Source organism: Galeopterus variegatus, unplaced genomic scaffold (genome assembly GCF_000696425.1).
Source record: "Galeopterus variegatus unplaced genomic scaffold, G_variegatus-3.0.2 Scaffold2130, whole genome shotgun sequence".
Classification (NCBI taxonomy): Eukaryota; Metazoa; Chordata; class Mammalia; order Dermoptera; family Cynocephalidae; genus Galeopterus; species Galeopterus variegatus.
In genome coordinates, this window is record NW_007728241.1 from 77193 (window position 1) to 87082 (window position 9890).

Consider the following 9890-nt stretch of genomic DNA (forward strand, 5'->3'; position numbering starts at 1 on the left):
CTCTGGCAGATGTAAATGCCATAAACCAGAAGAAAAGCAGGATGTGGGCACCAGAATGGAGACAGGACAGCCTCCTTGCATGCAAAAGCACAGGGAAAGCAGCCTGACTTGTTGAGAAACCCCCCCTGCCTTGTTCAGAACCCCTACCTACACTAACCTAAAGGCTCCCTCTTGCCCTCTCTCCTTTCCCTCCCCCCCTTCCTCAGAACGCAAAGACAATTTCTGGGTGTGTCTAGGGCCTAAGAACTCATCCAATTCCACCCGTGCTTCTTAAGGCCTGTTCTATGCCAGGCCCTATATGGGGCACTGCATATAAGAATCAGATGAGAGATCTTTCTGACCCTCCTCCCAGGGAGGAGAGATCCTTTCACCTGGCTTCTGCTTGCACACCTCCAAGAACTGGGAGTTCACCTACCACCCACACAGCAGGGGCCATGCCCATCAGTCTTGGAACAAATATCCTCCATCCTAGCCCACCTTACTCCCCATGTCCTTTCCTCTACTATCCCAAGTCTTGCCTGTGCTCTTCTGTCCAAGGGAGGGATTCACAGGCGACAAATCCCATACCCTCACCCCCTCCTTCTCCAGGAGTACTAAGAGCCCTTTCACAATTTCAAGCACAGACAGCACTCGCGGCCTTCCCCAGCAGACAGGTGAGGTGGTATTTATAACCTAGGAATAACTGGATGTTAATTCCTTTCTGCAGAAGAGCAATTGGTGTTCCAATTCCCTCCTCTCTGAAGTGGGCTAGCTGCAGCTGGGAGGCTGTGATTGACACGGAGCAAGGTGCTGCCATACACACGTGTGCACACACACCCCTCAAACTGGCCCAGCACCTCCACCAAAGTGATCCTTAGAAAGCCCACAGAAATAGAAGTCATCAGCCCACAGCTCCCTTCTTCCCTCCTTTCAACAAGCCAGCACCCACCCTCACTTCCAGGTGAGCAAACCTCTGCCAGGTGTTGTGTTCCTCATTACAATTTACCCAAGTCCTGCCTGTCCAGTCATTGTGACACCTAAAGCAGGAGGAGCTGCTGACTTGACATTCTGAAGATTTGAGGACAAGTGCCCTTTCCACACATGAATGGCTAGGCCAGGCTCCAGCTCTCACCCACCCACAGCCCGCACACGGCCACCCCTCCCCCTCCCTCTCCTCCCCTCTTCCCTTCTACAACCTCTATTCTCTTGGCCGCTGTGCTGGCCGACCGTCATCTTGGGAGTGGAGGAGCTAGAGCCCACTCTTACCCTGCTGAGGAGCAGGAGAGGCCCCACCACATGGGCTATGGAAATCAGGCTGACTGTCAGGGAGACCAACTCTCCAACCCTCTTCGAGTTCAAGAAATGAGGACCCTGATTCTTCACACGGCTTAATGGAGATGTTGTCTAGAAGAGAGAGAGTGGGACACAGCCAGACTCTACACAAGCCAGTCCTCCCCCAATATGCTCTCCCAAGGCACAAACACAGCCTTGAGTTCCCTCATGCCTCATGTCCCTTTCTCCCACCAGGATAGGCCCCCTCACCTGGATGCTGGCCCTAAGGAGGCTCTGAATGGATAGAAGCTCCCTCACCAGTGTTTATATAACAACAACATAAGCATTTTATTTTTTCAGTAAGCTTCTTAGTTTCTTAGTATCACAATGGAATGATGAGAAAACAAGAACAACAAAACATAAGTCTTTGCAAATCTCTGACAAACAGCAGAGATTTCAAGGCAATCAGGGCAGGGGAGGCTCAACAGAAGCGCCAAACAGTTCCGACACCGTGTCTCTCTTGGCCGGATGGGCCAAGGAGTGGAATGGTGAGAAGGTGGCATTGTTGTAAGCTGTCCTTGGCATTTCTGCCCCACGACTGATACGTGTGTGATCTGCATGGACCACCCCACGGAATTTCCCAGTGCCTCCCTGGTACCTGGCCACATGACCCTCCGCCTGCTCTAAACACCCTGGGACCTCCATCTAGTGCTGACAGGGGCCCTGAAGCCAACTCTGCTGGTGGTGGCAGGAGACAAGAGTGGAGGAGGGACAGAGGCAGGCAATGCTGCTGAGGGTGTGAAAATCCAAGGAGTGGCCGAGACTTGTCTGAGAGACATCTGTGGTGGAAGGTGGAGGTGGTGCAGGTGGCAGCGGCAGAAGTTTGTGTCCCTCAGGTGGCAAGCAGGCCGAAGAGGCATGCAGGGCCGAGCCTAGAGCTTCACAGTGCCAGGGGGCAGGCTGTCATTGCAGAGTCTGTAGTAGCGCAGGTCGTTGACCAGCCTGTGCACATTCTGGGTGAACGAGGGCAGGTCCTGGAAGGCAGGGGCACAGCTGCAGCCCAGCCCCCGACAGGCCCACCTGCCCCACCCATCATCCCAGATCACCCACCCTCCAGATCCCCCAGCTACATCCGTCCAGAGTGTGCTTTGGAGCTATGCGAACATTTTACAAAACTCAAAACCTCTACTCATTCTTGCACTGCCTGTTAGCAGAGGCTCTGTGCAAGGCACTGCGGGAGAAAGAGAATAATGGGGAATGCTTCTTTAGGGCTTACCATATGCCAGGCATTGTGGCAAGCAACTCACGGACATTAGCTCATTGAGCACTCACCATAGCCCTAGGACACAAATACTATTAGAACTACCACTCTGGGGATGAAGAAGATGAAGGAAAGATAGATGAAGAGACACGCCCCAGGTTACATAGACAGCGAGGGAAGGAAGGTCCATACTGGACTTGGCACCCTAGCTCCTGAGCCCGGGCTCCTGAACACTGGCAGGGCTGGCGATTCAGCCCTCTCCCGCACCACAGTCAGTTGAGGTGACGGCATTTACACCCAGCCAGGTCTGCACATTCCTTCCCACCCAGGACTCCAGGCAGCCCCCACCAATCAAGAGTGACACCCGAGCAGGAGCACACATGCCACCCTATGCCTACCCTGCCGGAAGCAGCACGAATCATGTAAAGTAACCATACTATAAAGCAAGGGAGCCCGTCACAGTTTAAACCCTGAACTCTAGCATGTGCCATATGAGACCTTCCTTTCTTTACCGTGAGATTACTGAATGCCTACTGTGTAGGTCCAGATGGGGAGTAAATAAACAGTGTACACAAAGCTCTGTCACAGGGTGGGCTGGATCCCTGCCCTGGCTGCTGGTGCCAAGGTGATCCCTTCATAAACCCCAGGTGACAAGACGAGGTTCAGAAAATAGCTGAGGTTACTTGCAGTTCTCTCCCTTCCACCTCTGACACTGTTCCTCTTCCAGAGAGGCTGCTCAGGCACCTCCTGCTTCCTGGCCCCAGCTGGCAAGGTCAGCGCCTCTGCTCCAGGCTCTCTACCCACCTTCGGCCCACCCTGCTTTGGGGAGTGTGTGCAGGCTCTGGAGTCAGAACACCCAGGCCTGAGTCTTGTTTCCTGGCTCTCCCACTTCCAAGTTCTGTAACTGCCAACTAACAGCTGATCTCCTGAGCCTGGGTCATCTGTGAAATGGGGTTAATAACAGTACCTACACTTCAGAAGATTGTGGGATGCCTAAACAAGGTGGGGCATGTAAAGCACGTGGCACAATGTGGTTGACAGAGGGAGCTGTATCACCTGTCTTCCCTGAAGGCAGGGTCTGTGTCCCACACCCGGCCTGAGAGGCAGCAGCTGCAAACACAGTGAGTGAGTGAATGAAATTTTCATCCGCTCATCCTCAAGAAAACCAAACAAGGGGTGTCTTTTAAATCAGTGGCTCCCAAACGCCAAATAAGAATTTCCTGGGTGGAACATTTCTCTATTTTTAATAAGCATACCAGGTGTTTTTGACGTATAACTAGATTTGGAAGCCACTGCTTTAAATCAAGATGACCGATATCCACATCATTAGAAACTGATAACTAAAAATTAGGATTTGGCCTCTAGGAAAAAGAAGAAAAAAAATATCCACCTGGCTGAAGAAGCCTGGAAGAGAACAACATAGATTCCAAGGAAAGAAAGACTCTAAAGCAAAGGAAAATAAAATCTGAACCTAAGAAAATACAGTCCTGACACATACCACAAATGAGAAAAGTGAGGAATAAGTAAAGTTTGCTCCAGCAAGAGCAACACGTAAATCTAAACACTGAAGTAGAACCATGAACAAGTGCTCAATACAGGAGTCATGTCAAGAACACCAAGAGGATGTGGGAGAAAGAGAAAATTTCTCCTCTTAATTTCACCAAGTGTGAGGTGGAGAAAGAGGAAAAATACTTTTCCAAAGGAAAAGTTCCAATAAGGGACTATCAGGCCAGGAACAGAGACTCAGACACTTGAAACAAGAAAAGGAGGGCAGGAAGCTCCCAGAAAGGTGGCCCCAGGACAGGAGAGACTGGGCACACAGGGCGCAGATAGTAACAATGACTACACGTGCATCCAGGGCCATCAGCACCCAGAGCTCCCACCTGAGCTACCACACAGGCCCAGCCTTCCCAGGGCGGGCAACAGTGGGGTAAGAGGGTAAGGACGATGTGGGCTCCTACTAAGCTGAGTTGGGGCTGGGCTGTGCTGCGAAGAACACAGGGCAGCCCAAGGAACGGGGTCCCATCTCTTACCCTGGGGACCCAGAGATGCAGCACCCAAGCACCCATCTTCTTGGCCCATCTGCAAGTTTGGCCAAAGACCGACAAGTGCGGCTTCTACCACCCTTCGGTGCTGACCCTGCAGGGGATCAGCCCCACAAGGACACGTGGCAGGGCTGGTCAGAGGTGTGTTCTGACAGGTGGAGCAAGCACAAAGAAGCTGACAAACCAGACGGGCTGCTGGGCCTCACTGACTAAGAACCCATATGCTGTAGAAGCCAAGACTGGAAGAGGATGTGCCCGCCACTCCTGCCACAGCACTGCATCACCCAGGCACTGCCCAGGCTGCCCACACCCACAGGCCCTGAGTGCCCGGGGCAGCCTGCCCCTCCTCACCAAATAGGCGCAGGCTCGAGTGCTTGCCCTCCCTGCAGCCCAGCCTCTTGCTCTCCTCACCCGATCCATCTTGAAATTCCGACCCAGCACGTTTTTCTGGTTGGCATCCACACCATCACAGCTGGTCAGAAACTCTGGGAGGAAGACTGCAAAGAAGCCATCGAAGTCTACAGAGGCCATATTGTAAATGGCGATGCCGATTTCCTCCTGCAGAAGGTCGTGGGACTTGTGAACCAGCACCTGGAGCAGCACATTCACAAACTGGAACAGCATGGTGGTCCGGAAGATCTTCTGCAGGCGGACAGAGACCAGTGAGTGGCGGCCACGAGGGCTCTGGCCCCAAAGCTATTCCAGGTCCCAGCCTACCTCCCGCCACGCTCTCCAGCAAGTGACCTGAGGGATGAGACTCGGCCTGTGCCGCCTCTGATGAAGGAGTCTTTCCCAGAGGGATGGGCACTTACCTTATGGTACAGCTTCTGCTTGCTATTGAGGGTTTCCAAATAGAAGAGATTTTGTTTAAAAAGGTGGATGTCAGGCTGGAGAAACGACTGTCCAAAAGCCTAGGAAATACCACCATTTCAGAAGTAGCATTCACACTCCCTCAGACCAAGCCCCCCTGGGGCATCTACCCTATTCCAAAAGACCTGGCACTCCACCAGTGGCTTGTCCATTCCTCGGACCCATCTGCTCAGATCTCTGCAATGCTCCTTAGCTCCCCCAGTGGGCCTCCCCTCTTATTCTGGTCTCATCTTGCACCTCTTGTAACAAACCTCTAGAAACCCTTCATGGGACATCTCTGAAGCAAGCAGCTCACAACTCTAGTAAAATCTCCCAGCTATCTTAGCAGACTCCAAAGCCCGCCTGCCTCCCCTGAAACCAACTAACTCCCTCCACAAACCCTCCCTCTCCTTGGCATCCCAGGCTCATAAGCCACAAATCCTTTGAGGCTCCTTCACAACCAGCTGCCTCTGCCTGGGGGTTAAGCAAGAGCAAATTTCTAAACTGCTTTGGAATTTTAAAATTCCTGGGGTGTAAAGGTTACTAGTTCAGGGGTAAAAAGAAACATACCCCTTCCCCCAAAAAAACCCAAAGTGCCCTGCTCTGACAGAAAGTGACCATGGGGGAAGTGGGGAAGTCGGTGGTCTACAGGAAACCTTTCTAGAATAAGCAGTGACTGCTCTGTCATTCTGTCCCTGGCCCTAAGCTATTAGAAGGGGATCTTGTAATCCCTGCTGCAGTGACTGGATCTCTGTCATGACCAACAGTTTCCACTTATTTAAAGTTGGTAATGGAGTTTGGATGTGTTGTCCCCTCCAAAACTCATGTGGAAATTTGATCCGCAATGTGGCAGTGTTGGAAACTGACTGAGTCATGGGGGCAGATCCCTTATAATGGAATGGATTAATGCTCTCCCTGGGGGAGGGGGAATTAATGAGTGAGTTCTTGCTCTATTAGTTCCCGCGAGAGCTCATTGCTTAAAAAGACCCTGGCACCTTGTCTCTCTCTCTTGCTTCCTGTCGCCATGTGATCTGCTTGTACCCACTGGCTGCCTGCCACTTTCAGCCATGAGTAGAAGCAGCCTGAGGCCCATGTCAGATTCACCTGTCCCAGAATCGTAAGCCAAATAAACCTCTCTTCTTTATAAATTACCCAGCCTCAGGTAATTCTGTTATAGCAACACAAAACAGACTAAAACAGTTGGATTTACTGAAGTATAACACAGAGTAAAACTTTTGAGATTGGCACTGTAAGAACTATGATCAACACACAGAGCTGTGCCACCCCCATCACAATCAAGACGGGACACTTCCATCTCCCCAAGACATTCCCACAGGCCCCCTTTGTAGCAATCCTCTCCCCCCTACTCCGAGGCAACCACTGCTCATTCTCTGTCCCTATAGTTTTGCCTTCTCCAGAATGTCACATAATGGAATAGAATCTTAAGGCATGGAGCCTTTCGGATAGGGCTTCTTTCACCTAGGATCATATATTTGAAATTCATCTATGTTGTTGCTTGTACCAACAACTTATTCCTTTTTACTGTTAAGTCTATTGTATGCACGTACCAGCTTGTTTATCCATTCTCCCACTGATGGTTATTGGGATTGTTTTCCGTTTGGGGCAATTATGCAAAATGCCACTATAAACATTTATGTACAGGTTGTGTGAACATATCCTTTCATTAATCTCGGGTAACATACTTAGAAGTGGGATTGCTAGCTCTTATAGTAACTATATATTCATATCTAACCTTCATAAGAAACTACCAAACTGTGAAACTATTTTTCATAGTGGCTTTTACCAGCCCTGAGGGGGGATCAGGCATCAGTCTGCCGAAAAAAAGTCTTAAAAGCAAGGACAAAGTTTAAAGAGAGATGGGCGGGGAACAAATATTTGAACCTTCCAAACCCAAGCCCGTGGTGGGCACTGGGGATGGAAAAACCAGGGTAGGTCATGTGCTTTCAAGAGAGGAATTTCCACACAGGAGAGTGTATGTGCATGTGTGTGCTTATGCCCACATGCATGTTATATGCTGGTGGAGAGCTGAAGGGAGGGAGGTAGAAATTTCCCTGGCTTTCCCAGGAAGAAGAGCAAGGAAGGAAGGAAGAAGAGCAAGGAAGGAAGAAGAGGAAGGAAGGAGGGAGGGAGGGGGGAAGGAGAGAGAGAGAGGAAGAGAGAGAGGGATATAATAAAATAATTTAATGCTAATGGTGACTTCTTCATTTGCTGATAGTGTTGTAAGTGCTAAACCTGTACTTACTTAGTCCTCACCACAGTCTACCAGGAGGAGGTTCTGTTGCCTGACTTTAAACACAAGGGAACTGAGGCACAGCGAGGGCAGGGCTAGTGAGTGGTGAGGCTTAGGTTTGAACACAGGCTGTGTGGCTCCTGAGCCCTCCCTCTAACCGGTGTGTGCTGCTGCCTCTCCTATGGTTAGACCTTCAACCTTACTGTTCTTTAGGGCCGAGGAAAATAAATAAAACTGAGGTACCACGTGTTTTCCCAGTTGACTAGGCAGGGATTTAAAATGTTGAAAACATCATTGTGGTTTGGAATTTGTGGAAATGTGTCCTGCTGTACTGTGGAAGAGGCTGCCTGGCATCTAGTCTTTCTTCCTGTGCCTCAAGGATGTTCCCATTATAGAGCGAGTGGACTTCCTGTAGGTAGGGGACAGAATGCTAATGTTTTCCTCTACTTAGAATAAAAAGTTATACATCTGAGTGCAGAACACAAGAGAGCACCTGAAAGCAGCCACCAAGTAGTCTGGCTGTCCCGACAAGGGGATGCCATCCAGCCTTCCACAGCAAGGTGTGCTTAGCGCCCCTCCCCCAGACAGCTTACTCTCTCGGACACAACAGTCACACTTGATCCGAAAGCAAGCACTAACTCATAGGGCACAGCTCCTCTCAATATGGTATGAGCCAGATTGATCTTTAAAAAATGCAGATCGCTGGGCCCCTCCAGTTAGCTTCCTGTTAAGGAGGGCCCCAGGTTATTCTGATCCAGGCAGTCTCTTTACACTTGGGGAAACACTGCTTGCTATAAGGTAAAGGAAACTGACATTTATCAACCATCTACATGTGCCATGTACTTTGTGTATGTTATCTCATTTAACTTCACAACAAACCCATGAGGCAGTATTAGCCCCACTTTAGAGATGAAGACACTGAGGCTCCAGGAAATGAATTAACTTCAGAGAATACTAAGAAATAGAGTTGAGCTTCAGACCCAAGACTGTGGGGCTTCAAAGACAGTACTTGTTGCAGTGGCCAGGTTATAGCATATGGGACTATATGCCAGAGAGGCAAACCAAGGGACAAACAGGCCAATGGACCCAGGCAGTGTCCAGAATGAGGCTTGTTCGTTCTCAGAGCCTATGGCACCCTTGTCACCTCTTCCACATTACCTGCATGATGGCACTGAACTGGGGCTCATTCTCCATCTGCTCCTCAGCAATCCCCCTCTGAACACTGGCCAGGACAGTGGACTTGAAGAAGTACCTCCAGTTGTGATGGAGCGACCGGAAAAGGAGTTCGAACAGCTCAGCCTTCACATCAGGGGAGGGGCGCTATGGAGACACACACAGATACTCTAACTTCTCCTTCCTGCAGCTTGGGGAACCTCTGTCGGCCTAGGCCCCTAGCAACAGAGAAGACCCAGAGATGCCTGGTAACAGCAGGCAGAGAGTCAGCATTCCAACCACACTCTTGTCGCTTCCTGTGCAGAACACATCGAGCCCCCTGGGAGTCAGTAGTTCACACCAGGAGCACTTCACACGTGAGACAGAATGCATGGGTCAGTGCCACAGGGCACTTTTTCTCATGGATTCGCTCAGCTTTTTACACTAGGAAAAAAGGCTACTAAGTGGCATAACAATTCGGAATATGGATTTTCTGTTCCAAAAACAGCTGATTTATCTGTCATATCTTCTTGGTTACGTTGTTCCTTTTCCCAGAATAAAAAACACTGTCCCAGCTAACCTGCTGGTCTTAAGCAACCTCTGAGGCTAAAGACAAACGAGGCCTTAAAAAGCAGATCTGCTCTCTACAGAAAAGGGAAGTTTAAAGAGCACTTAGAAACGACAGAAAGAAGCGTTAAAGAGAACCTCTGGGAGGAGGCAGCGCACTGCACTAATTGCCCTCCGGGCCAGTCTCCAGTTTCGCTAGCAGCTAGGATTGAGTGGAGCTGGAGACAAGAAGCAGGCAAGCCCAGCAATCTTTTCTACCTTCACCAAAAGTCTCTAAATCACTGGAGAACATGCAGGTCACATTATTCCAGATATCCCTGAAGAATTTAAAATTATAAGGCACAGATATGTTTAATTCAGCCTTTATTAAATTGACACCAGAGGTCACAAGCTTCCGTGGCAGGAAGCTTTATAAGCCCCAACTGTATTTCATGATGCAAAGCAACTGGCTTTCTTTTGGTCTTAGTTTGAACAGTTAAAAAAGTTAGCTCTCAAAAAAAAAAAAAAAAAAAAA

The 9890-nt window shown here is 49.9% G+C and overlaps 1 protein-coding gene across 2 annotated transcripts in view; it reads right to left on the reverse strand.

Annotated features, from left to right (window-relative positions):
* Window positions 1-1574: 1574 nt before the first annotated feature.
* The window catches only part of XPO6 (exportin 6), a 123569-nt gene continuing 115253 nt past the window's right edge, over window positions 1575-9890 (reverse strand). For both annotated transcript variants that reach the window (XM_008580577.1, XM_008580576.1), the window contains exons 21-24: window positions 8816-8977; window positions 5370-5468; window positions 4969-5199; window positions 1575-2285 (exon numbers count right to left, since the gene is read on the reverse strand). In XM_008580577.1, the coding sequence (XP_008578799.1) occupies window positions 2184-2285; window positions 4969-5199; window positions 5370-5468; window positions 8816-8977 (594 nt within the window). In that variant the 3' untranslated portion in view covers window positions 1575-2183. The remainder of the gene's footprint in view (window positions 2286-4968; window positions 5200-5369; window positions 5469-8815; window positions 8978-9890) is intronic.